At 40.9% G+C, this 20628-nt stretch overlaps 1 protein-coding gene across 1 annotated transcript in view; it reads right to left on the bottom strand.

Annotated features, from left to right (window-relative positions):
* CTNND2 (catenin delta 2) overlaps positions 1-20628 on the bottom strand; it is a 1122555-nt gene that overhangs the window by 478501 nt on the left and 623426 nt on the right. The window contains exon 6 of the mRNA XM_055555147.1: positions 4965-5137. Within this exon, the coding sequence (XP_055411122.1) occupies positions 4965-5137 (173 nt within the window). The remainder of the gene's footprint in view (positions 1-4964; positions 5138-20628) is intronic.

Here is a 20628-nt window from a genome sequence, read left to right as displayed (position 1 = left end):
ATGCAATTCTTAATCTCCTGCAGGAAGCAGGCATTTTCTACAATTATAAGGTGCATAGGCTCACTTTAGTTCTGCTGGACAAGATGAAAGTGGTTTTAAAATCTTCCGGTTCCTGTACTTCTTTACCAGTGTTCTGTGTACAGGTGTATACGCACTGTTTCTTGCTTCTTTTGTCACTCTGAGGAATGAAATACTTGATGAGACTACTGTAAGAAATAGAAAACGTGAAGTGGCCCATTTTCGAGACACAGTAGCTAAGGCCGAGTGGAAAAGTACTAACAGCTAAACTTGCGGATGTGACAAAGTTGAGGCCTGGGCTCTTTAGATAAAGTTAGGGTTGAGGGCGGAGGCCAGACTGCGTCCTAAAGAGACAGGACTCCTCCCAGTGCCTATGCCCTGGCTCTAAACTTGCCTAACAACTTGCAGGAGAGACACAGTTCACGCACTGGGAGTGTCCCTAGGCAAACAGGATGTTGGAGGAAGTGATAAACCAGCAAGAAAGTCTCTGTTGAAAAATGCGGATGTAGGTTGGAAAGGGAGAAAGAAGGATACCCTATGAGGAAATAATGAAACTTAGGTGACCTTGGGGAAGACTGTACATCCCGTAGTACTCAGCCAGTGAGGAACTCGGGGGAGGGAGGGACCTGTGTGTTAGGGAATAAATTGCACACACACACACACACACACACACACACACACACGCAACTGAAAAAACAGCTCTATTTTGATTGGGGGCACCTACCAGAAGCTGGACAAGGCAATGGCACCCCACTCCAGTACTCTTGCCTGGAAAATCCCATGGATGGAGGAACCTGGTAGGCTGCAGTCCATGGGGTCATGAAGAGTCAGACACAACTGAAGCGACTTAGCAGCAACCAGGAGCTACGAAGGCTAAGGTTGACTTGGAGGAAGAAGGGAGCGATGGAGGGAGAGTCTACACACCTGGATGGGGAGGGGAGCTGGCAGGATAGCTAAGTGGAATGTAGCAGTGTGCAAAGCATAACTGAATCAGCTCAAGCGACTTTCCAGAAAGGCCTTGGGATCTGATGGGAAGGGTCTTATACTCTCTCCTCCAGCCGAGTCCTATGAATTCATCTCAGAGTCTGAGGAGAATGACCTTCAAAGACTTCAGTTAGGGTCACGCCAGAGAACTAGAATTCTATGGTAATTTTGTGACTCAGCTTGACACCGTAGGGCAAGGCAGACCATGCACCAGGGCCTGATGTGAAGCCTGGTGATGATAACCCCACAAACATCTATCATGCTGAATAAACTAGTATTGGTTAAAAGTTGACAGCAGAATTTTTGAATATTTGTGATACTCCTTTGAAATTATAATCTGACATGATTTATGAGCCAGATAGAAAACCATTTGCTTTACTTTAGAATTACACTTTTTTTTTTTTTAGGTTCCCTAAAATGAAATGTTTTTGTGTTACTTGGTTATTGACCTTATTAACCTGGTCTGGCATCTGTGAGCCATTATTTGAACTTTTGTAGCCCTTTTGGCACTTGATGATGACAGGATATTCTAAAATTCAATATAGCTTGGCAGAAGTGAGCTTGAACACTATTTAGAATATTGAAAAGAATGTGTCACAGGGCTCTGGGAAACCACTGGAAGACAGGGATTCTCAGGACAAGCTAAGCAAAGGAGATGTTACGGGGATGGCACGTGACCTCCTTATTTCAAGGGTAGCACACTAAATGCTGGGTAAAAGTGCTGGTGTACTTGTTCAGCATTTCTCTGACATGATTTTGAAATCACGCTAAAACATGCCTTTCATACCGCAGCATGCTGAAGCTGAGAGTGAATCATGGTACCCAGATCTGACGCTCTGCTAAAATAAATAGGATTCAGCAGTCCACCAGTAGCCTCCATCCTGTTAACCAAGTGGATTAGCACAACCCCCTTGTTTGAATATTCAGATTGCAACCACCCACCTGTCAGATAAATGAGTGCAAACCAGTAACCTATGATTCTAACTGAAGTTATCACCTTGAATACGCACATTGATAGATGCCTTCAAATGCACAGCTTTGATATCTTCACAAGCAAGTTACAGTTTCTGATTAAACTTTAAAGCAGACTTTTAATGTGAGGCCCAATCTGTCCTTTGAGCTGCTACTGTTTTACTCCCATGTATTGAACTCCAACAAGTAGAACTCCAACGTGGAAGAAGATAAATCAGCATATTGCTGGTCTACATGTGTAGAGCTCTTACTAGGATCAAACTGTAGATACATTTAATTGAAACAGTCAATATATAAAAGGAAACCTATGAAACACTCTCTGAAAATGATTAGGCTTCAATTTAGTCAAGATTCTGTTCCCATTCTTACTGCTGCTACCTTAAAATGGTGCCTGACAACTCCTCTAAATGCATTGAGTTTGAGTTTCTGCATATTTAAGATGTAAATGATAATTTAAATTTAAAATGTAAATGTGGTGGGGATTAAATAAGAGGATGTATGTAAAACAGATTACTTCCGGGTCTCAGTAAATGGTAACTATTGATTTTATAAGTAAGAAAGCTTTGATTTAACAGTCCTCACAGAGCTATATATGAACTGAGTGCATAAGATGCTCACAAGTTAAGCTGATAATGAACTGATTTTTCTCTTGATACTGATTGTTCCATTTTCCATGATGCTCAGCTATGGGAAATGTGATTTTTTTTCATTTGACTTAATGTTTTTAACTCAAATTACAGGGGTCTTAAATATTTATGAGAGGAAGCTAAGCATGAGTATTAAATGAGTTTAAGATAAAAATAAAAGAAGGGTAGAACTTTATTGCTTTACTAGCTACATGCCTTATAAGTTATAGGAAACTGGCAAAAGCTAAATTCAGAGCTTTCATAAGTTAATCTGAATATAAATTATCCCTTATTTATGAATATTTCTGGCCTGTTAGACCTAGAAGTGTGGATAGACAGAAGGGTTAAAAAAGGTCTGTAATCATTTATCTACTCCCAAAGAATTCAAAATTACATATATCCCACCACTATCAGTGTATCATAGTCAGAGAGAGTTCAGTATAGATGGGAAGCTTAAAAGAGAGTTCCTTTCAAGAATGGGATGCTTTTTAGAAGAAAAAAAATCTGTACCTAGAGAAAAAAATCCTATAGCTTCCAATTCTTATTTTAATAAAATAAAATGGGACTAAAAAGATCTAATAACATTTTCTATGCTAATAACATCACTCAATACTTCAAACATTATATAACGTTTTTACATACGCAAATAAGAACTATTTTGCATATATGATAAATGAAAGTATATAAAATACTTTTTTCTAATTAATTAAAAAATATTTTTTAGACATTCCCTCTTGTGTCTTATCAGATTTCTGTAAGGGAACTAGAAGAGACCAGTGTTTTCAAGAGCAGTGATCCAGGAGCTGGGAAGTAGCACAGGTCCAGGGTTAGTCTGTGTGTGTGGACCTGGATGCAATGAATTCAAGGCCGTGTCCTTCTTGAGCATCACACACCACCAGATCTCCATCCAAAGGGGGCACCCTTTGAACTGGAGTCACACCCTGGACTCCCATGGGGCAATGTGCCCCTCTCAGTGGAATGCTTTATTTACTATTCCACTTTATCCACATAACCTTGACATCGCAAGAAGGTAGAAGTTACACTGCCACTGATGGGCAAAGGTTCTGCCTGAAAAAGACAATCATAGATAACAGATAGCTGGGACAGTCATTCAACTTTAATAATTGAAATGCACTGAGACTTTTCAGCTTATGCTTCATTTATGTTCATATCACCTCAAAAAAGCATCTCAGGATAACTGCACGATGCCATTCTAACTCGCCTTGCCTCCTCTCTTCCAGCAGACATTTCCTGGGGGCCATGTGGATGGTGTTAAAAAAGGAAAATAGCCCTGCTCTCAAGTGGTTTTCAGTTTTTTTGGGAAAATACACGGATGCATAATAACAATGAATTGGTGACAGAGATGGGTTGGTTGTTGCAGGAGCTTGGGGTAGGTAGTGTACCTGGGCTAGGGTTTCTGGAAGAGGAACTGCCCAATAAACGCAGAAAGGATGAAATTAAACTTGTCAGTTTAAGGGGTGCTTTTGGAGTTGTGGGTTCTTCATTCCAGGAATGATGCACAGAGATTAAGAGGGTCTCATATCCCTTTATACTAAAAAATAAGTATAAAGTAGCTTAAAACAATATAGCCCTCCAGTATATTAATTCTGGTGGGTTGACTGAATATAGCCTGCACCCCCAAATTATCAAAACTAAAGTATTAGGTAGCACACACACATACATAAATACACACATATGTATATATCACAACATTTACAATAATACTTTTTAATTGAGGTTGGTAGCCACTTCTTTTTACCAAGAGTTGATTTTAACTGCAGCTAAGTGTGTGCATTAAAACAACAAGAGCAAGTACACATCTTAAGGAAACAACTGAGGGCACATTTCAAAATCAAACTTGACAAAGTGTAACTATTCCAACTCAACCACAATTATTTTCAGAACAGTTCTGTATATGCATATGAGATGATGCATTTATACTATGTTCCTTTATATGATTAACCCCAAAGAATAATTTCACACTTTTTTTTTTTTTAAGGAAAGAGAATGTGTTTCAGGTACCCTCACAAACTCATCACGCATGTCATATTTATAATCAACACAGAAATAGAACTAGACACACATTTGCATATTCACCTAGGTAAGTATATATAAAGCAGAAAGAGCATGAGCAATTGACAGACATATCCTGCAAAAAAGATGCTTGTAATTTGAGTTATTCTATAATCGTATTGTGTTATTCATTTCCTTCACTCACAGCACTGAAAGCGTCTCTCCAAAGTTGCAGGGAACTTGTAAAAAAGGCAGGAGGGGACACCATAGCCATTTGACAGCCCTGCTTCCCACTTGACCCCTTGGAGCCCAAGGACCAACACAGCAGAGCATCCCATCCCCAGCACGTACCTGGCTGAAACTCTGGCCCGCACCTCGGGCTTGTGTGCTGCGGGCAGGGAGCTGCGACGGGGCTGTCTCACCCAGAGCCAGGGTCTGGTTGCTATGGTAGCTGGCTGGATACTGGAAGGACCCTTCAGGTTTGGAATTGAGCTGAAGTGCACTCTGGGACAGCAGGCTGGGCCCTGCATTGAAAGTCATTTAGAGCAGTAAGTGACAGCCTCAGTGAAGCAGAAATGACATGTATTATTTATTGAGAGTAGCCTAGAATTATCACACAGGCATGAGTCCAGCCATCTATGCTTTGAATTCTGACAACTAAAATGACTATATAATTCTACTCCAGCTCTTAAATGAGATTTTTTTCTTTTCTTTTCTTTTTTTTTTTTTGTGGTGTAAAAGTTCTCCAAAGAGTAGATTTTTTTTTTCCAAATGATCTCATTCTGACCTACATAGAGACATTTCTTACAAGACAAATTAGTTAATCAAGTACTTATTTTTGGATCAGACAATGTTGGAAACATTTGAAATAATTTAAAAGTCTTCCTTTTGGTACATGTTAATTGCATTAATATATCTCCTACCGTATTAATAGGATGCTTGAACACTCAAAACCTTCCAATCAGTAACAAGTTCTGTTGTATAAATAGTGATGTAATACTCAAAGCTTGAAGGGTAGACAGTGTGTAAAATATTAATAGCTCTCATACAATGTGGAATTTAACCTGATCTCACATGATCTCTGAGGGCTAGTTATCTTTGCCATCACAGCCATGCACAACAGAAGAACAAAGAGAAGATACAGTGTTTAAACTGGTGCTGCTAAGCTGGCTGACCCTCCAAGAGATGGAGAAAGGAATTCCTGGCCTCATTATTTAATTATACTTCGTACAAGAAAATGTGGTTTATTTTCTTTCTTTTTAGATGAGATCTTTGCAACAGTTTGCCCATTTCCTTTGTAAGCAAATTTTTTTTAATCAAATTTCATACTCACTTTGGGGATGAAAAGAAGTACAGAAGAGTGTAAGTGTATTGCTATTTTCTAGTATGTGTGTTTGAGAGGGGACTGGGGTAAGTAGAGTGAGTTGGGTGAGGGTGAGGGACTTGGCAACTCAAGTTCTCTCATGTTATCTCAACCATAGGACAAAGTCACTCCTTTTTTGAAGGAGGGTAATTATATACATGGGTTTCCTTGGTGGCTCAGATGGTAAAGAATCTGCTTGCAATGCTGGAGACCTGGGTTCGATTCATAATCCCATCCTTAATCTTCCTCTTTGGCTGTTTTAGGCTATAGTATCATTTCTAAGGGGCATCAGCAAATTTCAAGTTCCTTCTTTCTTTTTAAAATAGAACATGGCTTTTTATTTCAAATGAGACTGCAGATTTGACATGATATAGGCCATTTTTTTTTCCAGGAAAACAATTTATTCTAATAAGGATCGGTTCACATAACCTCTGCATTTAAGACCTCCTCCTTCCCTCTAATTCCCTGATGGAACTTCTAAACAATGCAAAATACTTTTTCATCATCAGAAATTGAATACTAAGATGATTAGTTAGTACAGGTAAGACTTGGTATTTTGGAATCTATACAGTTTCTGGAAAAAAAGTCAAGCAAGGAAATAAAACTATTTTCATCCAGTCCCAATTTCATCATGAAGGGCATAGCAAAAGTACAATTGCAATCCCTTTCCTTGTAATTTCAAAAATAGAGTCCCAAGAAATTTGTTTATACCAGATGGCGAAGTTTGCAATAGCTTGCAAAAAGTCATTTAGTCCATACTGACGGTATTATAGGGCTAATCACCAGGGCTACGATGCACCTATGGGGAACACATTCAGAGTTTCATTCTGGATGCCAAGAACATATTTTCCCCACTGCTGCTGTGGAAACTGTCAGGCATGAAGACGGAGTCAAGGGCTGGTCTCTGATGCCCAGGTAATGGGCAGGCTGAGACATGGTAGAGCCTTTGGAAGGGAAGAGGGATTGGTGATGGGCAGAGGTGGGAACTGACTGCAAAATTAGAAGGGTGGGGTGGGTGCTAGGAAGACAGCAATGAATTGTAGCCAAGGGCTTTCCCCTTGGTCCCTACCCTTCTGAAGGTCACTGCTCATTGGAGGGGAGTGAGCTATGGCAGAAAAACAGAGGCCCTTTATGGGGAGTGGTCAGCACTGTACCTAACAATGGGCGGCTTCCCACTGAGACTTCTTTGGCTATTTCCTTCAGGACCGTCCACCCTGACACAATGCTTTGAACTGGCCACGCACCGCCCCTGCTCCCGCCCCCTGCCCAACAATACATCTCCACGGCAATGAAAGCCAAATCAGATATACAAGAGTGCACATACTTTTGGAAATGTCAATACAATTTTAAAAATTCTTTAATTTCAAATAACTAATTTAACAGTCTATAAAGCCAAAACACTGTATGTCCTGGTTATTTGTCTTTTAAAGAGATGGTATGACTTTGCTCTGATGAACTTACTTGCATATGTAATTAGCAAGTCAAACAAACTTGTCAATTCTGAAGAGATTCATAAGATTATCTCTAGAAACCTACAAATGTTCTCCAGGCAGGATAGAAAGGCGGCCATTGAAAGCCCCTTTTCGAAGCAATTTCAATTAAAAATATGATTTATGTGCTCCTGAAATATACATCATGAAATAATCAAATCTGCTCTTTTATAGAATCAGTGGTGCATCTGATCAATACTCCATGAAAACAAACAAAGATTCTCTGTCTCATTACTTTGTTCACACATCTCAAGCATGGAGTCTAGATGTAGTTTGACAAACGTAATTGCAAGAATGAGCAATATATCATAATATTACAGCCCTGACATAGCACCTGGCAAGGGCAAAACAGGACAATAGCTGAAACATTGCACACATTTTAGAATTGTTTGCTCATTGATTACTAGGCTTCAAGTGAATGGCGTTTATTCACTCCAATTTTAGAGAGCACAGATATACAAGAATATGGAACAGGTGAAAATTAGAAGACAATTCTTAATTTCTTTATAATAAAATTTATGTATAACTGACTCAATTAGCTTTATTAACATTATTGTGCACTGGGGTAGAAAATTCAAATTTTTCACAGATTTCAGAAGCATTTATAGTTTGGAGCTTTAAATGATAATTTTTTTCCCTCACAACCTTATGACTTCCCATGAAGTCTTGCTTGAAAGTGAAAGTAAAAGTGAAGTCCCTCAGTCCTGTCTGACTCTTTGCGACCCCATGGTCTATCAGGCTCCTCCGTCCATGGGATTTTCCAGGCAACAGTGCTGGAGTGGATTGCCATTTCCTCCTCCAGGGGATCTTCCTGACCCAGGAATCAAACCTGGGTCTCCCACATTGTGGGCAGACGCTTTACCATCTGAGCCACCAGGGAAGTCTTCCTTGGGTTAGAGGTAAAATGAGGGTGCATCCTTGAGGATATGATGTGAATCCACTGGGAGATGGGGACAACATAAGAGGATTTCTTGGGATGTTCAGGAGGGAGGAAGAGACTGGGTCTTAAAATTCCACCAGCAGATAGAAAGGCAGAAGTATTCGTTTCTTGCATTAAAAATTCAGAATCATTTATAGGTCATATTAACACGCACTAAAATATATAGTCAGTTTCTCTTTAAATTCAGTTCAGTTCAGTTCAATTGCTCAGTCGTGTCCAACTCTTTGCAACCCCATGAATTGCAGCACACCAGGCCTCCCTGTCCATCACCAACTCCCGGAGTTCACTCAAACTCACATCCATCGAGTCAGTGATGCCATCCAGCCATCTCATCCTCTGTCGTCCCCTTCTCCTCCTGCCCCCAATCCCTCCCAGCATCAGAGTCTTTTCCAATGAGTCAACTCTTCACATGAGGTGGCCAAAGTACTGGAGTTTCAGCTTTAGCATCATTCCTTCCAAAGAAATCCCAGGGCTGATCTCCTTCAGAATGGACTGGTTGGATCTCCTTGCAGTGCAAGGGATTCTCAAGAGTCTTCTCCAACACCACAGATATTTTAGTTTTCCTGCTCATGTGCACTCATTTTCTTTATATGGATTTAAGAAAAAAGTTATTTATTTGGCTGTGTCAGGTCTTAATTACATCACATGAGATCTATTGTTGTGGCACATGGACTCTCCAGTTGTGTTGTGTGGGCTTACGCTGCTCCGAGGAAAATGGGCTCTTAGTTCCCTGATCAGGGATCGAACTTGTGGTCTCTGCATTGCAAGCTGGATTCCTAACCCCTGGACCACCAGGGAAGTCCCCTTTAAGTGAATTTAAAAAGACTTCATTTAGAATTGTTAATTCTTATTTGCTTTAACTAAACATCAGTTTCAGAAAACAGTAAACCTTAATTAATCTATGTACTTTGTGATAACAGAGAAAAGGCCAGAGGTTTACAAAGTAGTATTCCCAAGTAATTATTTGGATTGCAATCATGCCAGCTGGAGTGGGAGTATATTGGAAGAAAAAAATCCAGGGCCAGAACACAGAAGATCTGGTGGGCTCTAGTCCATTTCTTCCTGTATGACATCATAGATGATGAAGCCAAGGATAGCAAACCAGCTCCCCTTCCCTGAGTGTTTACTAAATTCCAGGGACTGTCCTGAGCAGCTTATGCCTATTAACCCCTGGAATCCTAACAAGATTTCAATAAAAGTGCAGAAATCCCCATGTATGCTGACATTGCTGAGGGTCCCACTGCCTGAGAACACACAGCAGTCATGGCATGCCTAGTGCAAGCAAGGCAGTGTGGCTTCAGAGTGCCTGTTCTTATCACACTTCATTATTTGTGCTCTAAAATTTTAATCTCTGCAAATTTGAGCACCTAATGAGATAATGGATGTGAAAGTGCTTGAAAAAATGTAAACTGCTACACAAATGTCGGTTATTAGTATTATTATCTAATTATCTAATTAATGAGCCACGTGGCCTGAGAATAAAACCCTGACTGGAATCTGTCCTGAAAACCAGATTCTAGTTCTGTCCCATCCATATATCAGTGTTTTCTTTCATCCCCCTCTAGTAAAAGTAAAGTTGATCAGTCGTGTCCAACACTTTGCGACCCCATGGACTGTAGCCTGCCAGGCTCCTCCGTCCATGGGGTTTTCCAGGCGAGAATACTGGAGTGGGTTGCCATTTCCTCCTCCAGGGGATCTTCCCGACACAGGGACCGAACCTGGGTCTCCAGTATTGCAGACAGACGCTTTACCCTCTGAGCCACCAGGGAAGCCCACAACACCTTCTAAGCTTCCCTCTTACAAACAGGACACACAAGGCAAAGATCCTTAAAATGGCTTGGAAATAAAAACTGAACCAAACAAAACCTAGGGTCAGAGACAAGAGATAAGGAAGAGAAGGTTCTCTCTTAACCTGAAATTCCATTCTTTGTCAACCTTGAAACCCACTCTCAAACTTGTGGTTTAAATGTCACCTCCTCCATGCAGCCTGCCCGGATGTCTGATTGCCCTGGGGAAATTAACCACACCCCCATCTCTGCTGCCTTAATACTCTGCATAGACTCTGAGGAATTTCAGCAGAGAAATCTGTAGTCTTACACAGCAAATGGTAAAGAACCTGTCTGATAATTCAGGAGACATAAGAGATGCAGGTTCGATCCCTGGGTTGGGAAGATGCCCTGGAGGAGGGCATGGCAACCCACTCCAGTATTCTTGCCTGGAGAATCCCATGGACAGAGGAGCCTGGCAGGCTACAGTTCATGGGATAGCAAAGAGACACAACTGAGGAGACTTAGCAAGCACACACACAGCAATAGGTTTTCTGGAAGGAGAGTGACAAAGTAAAAACAAGGAGTCTGAACATTTATGTGAAAGCTGGTGCGTTCAGATACTTGGAGACACTAGAGACCATGGATTTTGTGGAGAGGAGAAAAAGGAAACCAGAAGAAATGGAGGAAATTTTGATTGGGGTAATGGCCATGGTAGGAAGGAAGGGAAAATCGTGCATTTAAGAGACATTTTTAAAAGCTCATTGGTACTTTGGGACTAGTAGACAGGAAGGGAAGGCCAGCCCAAATGACTGGACACTCTTTAGCTGGCCGCTCGAATGATCTCGCTGACACTGTAGTGTGTGTGGGGAAGATGCCCATGGTGCAGAGTAAGTCTTTTCTAGAAAACCAAGCAGACAGGACAGCACTCTTAAAATCAGGCACACACCTTCTGTTTCTACAAGGTTTAAGGTGATTTATTAGCTGATGCTAATTATGGTCTGTTTCAGTGGAACATCTGTCCCAGAAAGCAATAAATATTCACTAAGAGAGGTGAAAAAGCAAAAGCTCCCCTCACATGCCATTTGAAGGAGGAGGAGACCTGTGTTGGGGAGTTGATACTTTGGGGAAAGACAGGCTTCATTTTTTAAATTACAGAGTTGTCAGAGATGGTGGGAGTTGACATAGTTAGAAAGGCACTCTGGGCTTGATTCTCAAACTGTCTCTAACAGACTCAATTATCTTTTGAGATCTTAATTTCCAAGATCAAAGTTTGGTGGTGGTGGGTGGTTTAGTTGCTCACTTGTGTCCAACTCTTGAGATCCCGTGGACTGTAGGCCACCAAGCTCCTCTGTCCCTGGGATTCTCCAAGCAAGAATCCTGGAGTAGGTTGCCATTCCCTTCTCCAGAGTATCTTCCTGACCCAGGGATAGGACTCACATCTCCTGCATTACTGGCAGATTCTTTACCATTGAGGCACCAGGGAAGCTCAGATCAAAGTTTGGTTATATATAAATGAAATTTTAGAACAGAGATGCAGCTATCTGAGTCATCAGGGGTAGAAGCTGAAGCGACAAGAATGAGACAAGGTCTCTAAGTGGTGACAATATCAATTTAATTCCTAGGGATTATTTTACCATCAGAAGAAAAGAATTATTAACAAGAAATGTACTAAAATAAACAGCTATGAGATCTAGGCAATGTCTCACACAGACGCTCAATGAATGCTTTGTTAGGTTGTTAATTCAGGCTAATCAGGAATAATAAACACACAAATTGAGACTGACAAGTTTAGGACTGGATACACAACAAAGGCAGTTCTGTTAAGATTTCCATTTATCAGGAAGTTTAGAAACATTCTTTATTTTTGGCTTAACTGGCTCTTTCAAAATGATATAAAAATCTTATCTTTACATAGACCATGAAAAATAAAGCCAGCAAGACTCACACACGTAACTACAACTGTCAGAGAATTTGACTCATGTCTACCCTCTTGTTATGCAATCTTTGTGGAAGGCTGAGAATAATGTGAAGGTTAAGTGTTATTTTAAATGAGAGTAAATTTTTAGAGCAACAACAAATAAAAAGAAGGGGGGAATCTTTTAAAAGGAAAATGGTGAGTGAGTAAGAAGAAAGGAAATAGTGGAAATTATTATATACAGTAAGTCCCATATATACGAACCTTTAACGTGCAAACTTTCAAAGACACAAAACATGTGTTTGCATGTCCAATTACCTAAGTTAGTTCCTGTGTCTGGTGCACATTGTCACATGCAGGCATCCTCTGAGTGGCTGTGCTTTACAGAACTGTTCAGAGTACAGTAGTGGAGTGTTCTTGCCTGGAGAATCCCATGAATAGAGGAGCATGGTGGGTGTTCATGGGGTCACGAAGAGTCGCATACAACTGAGCACTGCGTGATGACGAGTAGTGATGAACTGGTTGTCTTCTCCTGCCCTTCACTAGTAACTTGAAAAGGTATGTAGGAGTTTCACTGGGGCATTAATCTAAAAACAGTATTTCAGTCCATCTACCATCCCTAACATTAACTGAGGGCAGAAACTCAAGCAGCTTGTTACACAGCAAAGCTTAGGGCTTGTTCTACTAGCAGATGTGTTTTTTTTTCCCCCACAGTGGACCATTTTTAAAGTCTTTCTTGAATTTTTTACAATATCACTTCTGTTTTATTTTTTGTTTGTTTGTTTTTTTGGCTGCAAGACAAATGGGATCTTAGTTCCCTGACCAGAGAGTGAATCTGCACTCCCTGCTTTGGAAGGTGAAGTCTAAACCACTGGGGGACTGCTGGGGGAGTCCCAGCAAATGTGTTCTTAAATTTGATTTCTAAGTCTCTTCCTTCAGAATATCTGTTTTCTCTGGTCAGCTTCTTTCAGTGTATAATGCTTTACATGAAAATGAAAACTTGGAAGGTCCCAAGAATAGAGAAGCAGTCATTTAGTTTTTAAACTGATTTAGATTCAACCAATGCTACTGATCTAACTAGTCTGCTTTCTCAAGTTTGACTTGGTATATCAATAAACGAAAAATGGATAAAGCTCTTACCCTAAATATAGTAAGTCAGTGTCTTTACATCTGTATACAATGGAGGGAAATGAACAAAATATCATTTATTACAAAATAAAAACTTCCAATATATAACTTCCCTTTAAAATGTACAGCTCAAGACTTTCATTGTGATGGGATTTTACATGTTGTTTTAGTCATAGAAGGATATTTTTATAGCTTGCTCTAGTCCCCAACTACTTCCTTATAAACTTTTGTCTTATTTACCATTAAAAAAACTAATGTAACACAAAAATGAGGAAAATCATTATATGTATCTCTTTATAAAGTAACAAAGATAATAGATTCATACTTCTCACTATCACTCATTGTGAAAAGAAATAGAAAACTAATAAATTTCGCTTTAGAAGAAAACAAAATTTAAAAGCTAAATTTTGAAAAAATTTCAATGTATTAATGAAATTACATTAGCTTAAAGAACGAATTTTTGATTTTATGCAAACCACAGACCTTTTCCTAAATATTTGCATGGTTTGCTCACACATTTATTCAGATTCCCAATCAAGTAAAGAATGACTTCCTGGCCCTTGCATCATTCCCTCAAAACTAGAGTGGTTTGGAGACTTCCCTGGAGGTCCTATTAAGACTGTGCCTCCACTGCAGGGGACTCAGGTTCGATCCCTAGTCAGGGAACTTAGATCCCACATGCCTCAAAGAGCTTTTATTCACTATACGAGTGACGTAGAATACTATTTAGGACACCAAAACTGGAAAGTATTTAAAAGAAAAGGTTGTATCACACACTTTCCAGGAGCCATCAGAGCAAAGATGCTACCACATGCCACGCAGCCTCCAGGAAGCTTCACTGAACACTCATTGTGTGTGATTCTCAGTCTGTTTTAGTTTGTTTGTTTAACTTACTTTATTCAAGTATAATTTATTTACACTGTTGCATCAATTTCTGTTGCACAGCCAGATGACTCAGTTACACACATACATATATATGTACATTCCTTTCCATGTTCTTTTCCATTATGGTTTATCACAGGATATTGACCAACCTAGACAGCATATGAAAAAGCAGAGACATTGCTTTGCCAACAAAGTCCATCTAATCAAAGCTACGGTTTTTCCAGTAGTCAGTAGTCCAGTAGTTTTTTCAATTGGACCATAAAGAAGGCTGGCTGAGTGCTGAAGAACTGATGTTTTGGAATTGTGGTTTTAGAGAAGACTCTTAAGAGTCCCTTGGATTGCAAGGAGATCCAACCAGTCCATCCTAAAGGAAATCAGTCCTGAATATTCATTGGAAGGACTGATGCTGAAGGTGAAGCTCCAATACTTTGGCCACCTGATGGGAAGAACTGGCTCACTAGAAATGACCCTGACGCTGGGAAACATTGAAGGCAGGAGGAGAAGGGGATGACAGAGGATGAAATGGCTGGATGGCATCACCAACTCGAATGACGAGTTTGAGCAAGCTCTAGGAGTTGGTGATGGGCAGGGAAGCCTGTCGTGCTGCAGTCCATGAGGTCACAAAGAGTCAGACACGATTGAGCAACTGAACTGAGCTATGGTTCTCCATGTGCTATACAGTGGGACCATGTTGTTCATCCATCCTATATACAATAGTTTGCACCTGCTAATCCCAAACTCCCAGTCCATCCCTCTCCCACCCCCTTCTCCTTGGTAATTACAAACCTGTTCTCTGTGTGACTCTCATTCTCTGCTTGTGTAAAAACGAGTAAGGAAAGGTGGATGGTATCGTGGGATTATTGTGAAAACGGGTACTTCTGCAATCCCTGAAAAGTTCTTGAGGACCCCCTGGAATCCCCAGTACACTCTGAGAAACTCTGCCCTACTTTACCCCCATGGGCTTTGTCACTGCTGGGAGTAATTACCTATCTGACCTTGTAGTATTTACAATGCTCAATTTCAGCCTTTTCTGCCCATTACATAAATGCCAAGGGCATAGACTTTTGTGCTGTTGTTAATAAGTGCTTAAATGCTGCATGCTAAATCGTTTTAGTCCTGTCCGACGTTGTGCAACCCTATTGACCATACCCCTCCAGGCTTCTCTGTCTGTGAGATTCTCCAGGCAAGAATACTAGAGTGGGTTACCATTTCCTTCTCCAGGGGATCTTCTGGACCCAGGGATCAAACCCGCATCTCTTATGTCTCCTACATTGGCCAGCAGGCTCCTTACCACTGGTGCCACCTGGGCTTGAAACAGACGTTTTAAAAAAGAATGTAACACCTATCTGTGCCTATAGCTTTACAATCAAAACCTTGTATATTAAGATTTGATGTCATCAGTTGCTGTTGAAGTAACTTATTGTTTGATCAGTGCCAATTACTTCTAGGGAAATCCTATAAGATGTCTTCATAAGGTATTACCAGGGGACCCCACCCTCCACTGTGTCCCAGGGAAAAGTCTGCTTATTTTGACTTTCTCACAGGAGCTTTCTGCCTCTCTCCATTTCTTCACTTCTACCAGCTTTCATCTGACCCTCATATTTGCATGTGGGGTGCCTAGGGTGCTTTGGCAATTTCAGAACCCAATTATGTTTTCATTAAAAATCTCTGCCAGGCTCTAAACTCGGTGCTTGATTCCAGGAGACCCTGAGAATACAGCTGAGAATGATGTATTTAATGAGAAATTTGCATTTTTTCCCCTCCTGCTTAGGGAATGGATAAGGAGCAGTTGGTATTTTAGGTGTTTGCCCATCCCTTCATTTCCCAGGTCTACCTCTGAGCTGGTGATCTCTTTGCAGAAGCTATAACATGCTTCTCAAATGTCTATGTGATAGAAAGACATATATCTTTCTATCTATCTGTGATAGAAAGAAATATAATACTGAAGTGGGTTGCCATGCCCTCCTCCAGGGGAATCTTTCCAACCCAGGGACTGAACCCAGGTCTCCTGCTTTGCAGATGGATTCTTTACTGATTGAGCCACTAGAGAAGCCCAGAAAGAAATATAAGAGAAAGAAATTGAGCCTTAACTGAAGAAGAGGTAAAGGTCCAGTCTGGAAGGAAAGATAATGACAGCTTTCTGGAGGATATTACTCTATACCCTGTATGCTACTTGGGTGTTTTCCCTAACTTTTGTTCATACCGTCCCCTGCCAACTTCCCATGGGCTCTGTAACACCAAAGGTAGTGGGGTAGGTGGGTGTGAACCTGGAAAGGAAAGAAAAGGATGTGTGAAGCATCAGACAAATTCAGGCTTCAACTCTGACCAACTTCTGGAGCGGAGACTGGCTTGTTTGTATTTCAAAAACTTTGGACCAAAGGGTATATGATGAAGTAATACAAGGAATGAACAACCAAAGATGTACTCAATTAACTTGAATAAATACATGCCCAGGAAGGGACTTGGGGTCTCTGGGCCCAGGTGACAGTCTTCAGCCACTTGTGGAGTGAGGGGAAGAGTAGGGCTGGAATCTAGATCTTGTGGCTCCAAGGGCAGGATGCCTTGGACCCCTACCTACCCAGAGTCTCTGCACCCCTTCAGGTCTAACTGAGGATCTTGTTTCCACCCTATCAGATTATCAACAGTGAGTCACATTATTTATATAGTTATCATCTTGATTACTCTAATCACTATGAAAGTGTGATCCTTCCAAACCACTTCTGAATCCTTTGTTGCCATGCTTGCCAGGAATTGTGAAAATATTCACCTCCCAAGCTTGTCTCTTATCTTTATTATTATTCCATAAGAATGTAAGGGGTTATATTTTATAGCATTTTTAATAACCCAATCTCTCAATGGTTTTTCCACCTCATGGAATTAAGCATATTCATAGTAATTAAATGAAGATGACAGGCTGTAAATCGAGAGGAAGTAATATATTCCTTTCTATCAAACTATATATGATCATTCTATTTAGATTTCACCTGCTCAGAATGGTAACCTATACGATTGATTCTTAATTTTTTGAATATATTCTGAATTGAGAACTCAATTAAATAACATTCCCTTCTTTGCCATAATATTCAGAATATATTAAGCTCCTAAGATTTCCTTCCTACTGAATGCTGGGATTTTAAAGGATGTGGTAGAATTTCAATTTGTTCAAGTGCTACAGAAACAAATAATTATTATTTCATGATGTTCAACAACTCTATCTATAAACACAGAAGGGGGCTTCCCAGTGGCTCAGTGGTAAAGAATCTGCGTGCAGTGCAGGAGACGCAGGAAATCCAGATTTGATCCCTGGGTTGGGAAGATCCCCTGGGGGAGGAAATGGCAACCAACTTCAGTATTCTTGCCTGGGAAATCCCATGGACAGCAGAGACTAGCAGGCTACAGTTCATGGAGTTGCAAAAGAGTTGGACATGACTTAGTGAATCAGTTCAGTTCAGTTCAGTTCAGTCACTCAGTCGTGCCTGACTCTTTGTGACCCCATGAATCGTAGCACGCCAGGCCTTCCTGTCCATCACCAACTCCCGGAGTTCACTCAGACTCATGTCCATCGAGTCAGTGATGCCATCCAGCCATCTCATCCTCTGTTGTCCCCTTCTCCTCCTGCCCCCAATCCCTCCCAGCATCAGAGTCTTTTCCAATGACTCAACTCTTCATAGTGAATAAACAACAACAAATAAACATATAAGCCATCCCCCACCCCCCACAAGAAGTACATCATCTCTCTGATTTTGAATTACTAATGTGTTTAATAATTTTTAGCTAAGACATCATTACCTTTATCTCTGAGTTTGTATCTCCAAGGACGCGTGGTTCAAATAACATGCTTGGTCCATGACATATAGTTTGAGTCAAGCTGTGTATTATATGAGAAGCTAATGGCCCTGTTGCTGCTGTTGTACAGTCACTCAGTTGTATCTGACTCTTTGTGCCCCCATGGACTGAAGCACTCCAGGCTTCCCTGTCCTTTACTATTTCCCAGAATTTGTTCAAACTCATGTCTATTGAGTTGGTGATGATATCTAACCATCTCATCCTCACCGCCCTCTTCTCCTCTTGCCTTCAATCTTTCCCAACATCAATGGCCCTGCTGCTGCTGCTGCTAAGTCGCTTCAGTCGTGTGCGACTCTGTGCAACTCCATAGCTGGCAGCCCACCAGGCTCCTCCGTCCCTGGGATTCTCCAGGCAAGAACACTGGAGTGGGTTGCCATATCCTTCTCCAATGCATGAAAGTGAGAAGTGAAAGTGAAGTCGCTCAGTGACGTCCGACTCTTAGTGACCCCATGGACTGCAGCCTACCAGGCTCCTCCATCCATAGGATTTTCCAGGCAGGATTACTGGAGTGGGGTGCCATTGCCTTCTCTGCAATGGCCCTGAGCCTCTGTCAATAACTATTTTTTTTTTCAGTAAAACAACAGCAATTCTTCCAGTGACTCCATGTCATGTATTTGCTAGAATTGAAATTACACAGCTGGCAGCCATAGAATAGTGGTGGGCTAGCAGAGGTTTTACAAATGATTTACATACGGTTTATGATAGCACTTTTTAAAAAAATGCAAAGTGTTGGAACACACTGATAAGTATGGGACACTGTAGTTCATATTACTGCAGCAGTTATTGCTTGCCTTAGGGTCAAGAAGGTGGGTTTACTAAAATTCAAATTTTATTTTAATCAGACCACCCTGGAAAGAAAAATAACAAAAGCTTTTAAACACAACGGATTGCATGTTAAGTGCTTAGGGGCTGAGACTGGTTGCCACTGTACATTTCTGAAGCTTGTTTTAGGCTGTATTTAGAGTTCTTGCCTGGAGAATCCCAGGGATGACAGCGCCTGGCGGGCTGCCGTCTCTGGGGTCGCAGAGTCGGACACGACTGAAGCGACTTAGCAGCAGCAGCAGCAGTGTTGTTTTGGTCTCTTTCAGGTTAGGACTAAGATTCCAGCTCTCAAGGGCAGTGTGCCAGGTCCAATTTACCATCAGCTATTTCATGTCTGTCCTAGCTAATGAGACCATTGATTGAATCATCACAAAAACAAGGGATGGGCAGAATCTGATGGGCTTGTGCTAATTATATGAAACATGTCAAAGCACTGGTGCATAGGAATGCATTACATCTATGTAAATATAAAATGGCATGTTGTTCTAGAACTGAGTAGAATGTTGTGCCAATTATTCTCTTTGTTCCCCCGTATTCATTCTCTGCCCTTCTCCCCACAGAGACTGTATCACAAGGGTCCCTTGGCACTTGATTTAAGACTAGACTTGGCCAGTGAAAGGCAGGAGGAGAGAGAGGCTAGAATGTTTATTCTTCTGTTCCCACCAACCATGCCTCCTGACTCTGCTGGCGCTGGTTCATTGATTTTTCCTTTGGGACTAAGAGTGGCAAGGGTTTCCATCTGTTGCTACTCCCCAAATACTTCTTCAGGCATCGATTGTTCCCTTAATCTTGCTCACTCGTTTGTAAATGGACCCTTAATTAAATTCTCTTCATTTAAACTCTTTTTGAGAAGACTCTATTTCCCATCTGGGCCCTGATACAAACACAAATAGCAATTAGGATTTTTATTTTCTGATATTCTGAGTACTTAAAATAAGCAATAATTGATCCCTCAGATGATAATTATCTACTCAATATTTTAAAATTAATTTCCTAAATTTTAGTTCATTCAGTCTTAAACTGACTCTGAAAATGTTAAGAACCAATGTTTCTTAAGAATAACAATATTCCACAGTTTACTGTGATTCAGACCCTTTGGCATAAAACTTTCAAGCTGCATTTGAATCACCTGGGCTTGTTGTTTGTTTTAATGTTACTTTGTTTAAGCTCCAATCCTTTGGCCACCTGATGCAAAGAGCCAACTTATTGGAAAAGACCCTGATTCTGGGAAAGATTGATTACAAGAGAAGGGGGGGGCGACAGAGGATGAGATGGTTGGATGACATCACCGAAAACTCTGGGAGACAGTGAAGGACAGAAAAACTTGGCGTGCTGCAGTCCATGAGGTCGCAAAGTCCATGGGGACATGATTTAGTAGCTGAACAACAACAACAACCTTCAAACAAGAAGCAGGGCCTTCAAAAACGAACAGTTAACTAAACTCTTAGGAGTCTTCAAAAAGATAAATAACCGTATATAACACCATAAACTAACTAATCTTTCTGATAATCAAAAATTCAGCAGTTGGCAAATCTATTTCAAAAACCCTTACTAGTATATTTAAATTTCCTGTAATAAAGATAAATCTTTTGCAGGTAATGTTTGGACATGTTTTACAGAAATGCAAAAGTGAACACTAAACATTCTATTTCTCCTGTGTGTAGAGTGTCTCAATTTAGAAATTCACAGACTTCCTCTGTGGCTCAGTCATAAAGAATCCACTGGCCAATACAGGAGACATGGGTTCGATCCCTGGTCCAAGAAGATCCCACATGCCTTGGAGCAACTAAGCCCGTGAGCCACAGCTATTGAGCCTGCGCTTTAGAGCCTGGGAATTGCAACTGCTGAGCTCTCAGC

Source organism: Bubalus kerabau, chromosome 18 (genome assembly GCF_029407905.1).
Source record: "Bubalus kerabau isolate K-KA32 ecotype Philippines breed swamp buffalo chromosome 18, PCC_UOA_SB_1v2, whole genome shotgun sequence".
NCBI classification, from domain to species: domain Eukaryota; kingdom Metazoa; phylum Chordata; class Mammalia; order Artiodactyla; family Bovidae; genus Bubalus; species Bubalus kerabau.
Note: the sequence above shows the minus strand (reverse complement) of the source record. Positions and strands in the feature narration are given on the sequence as shown.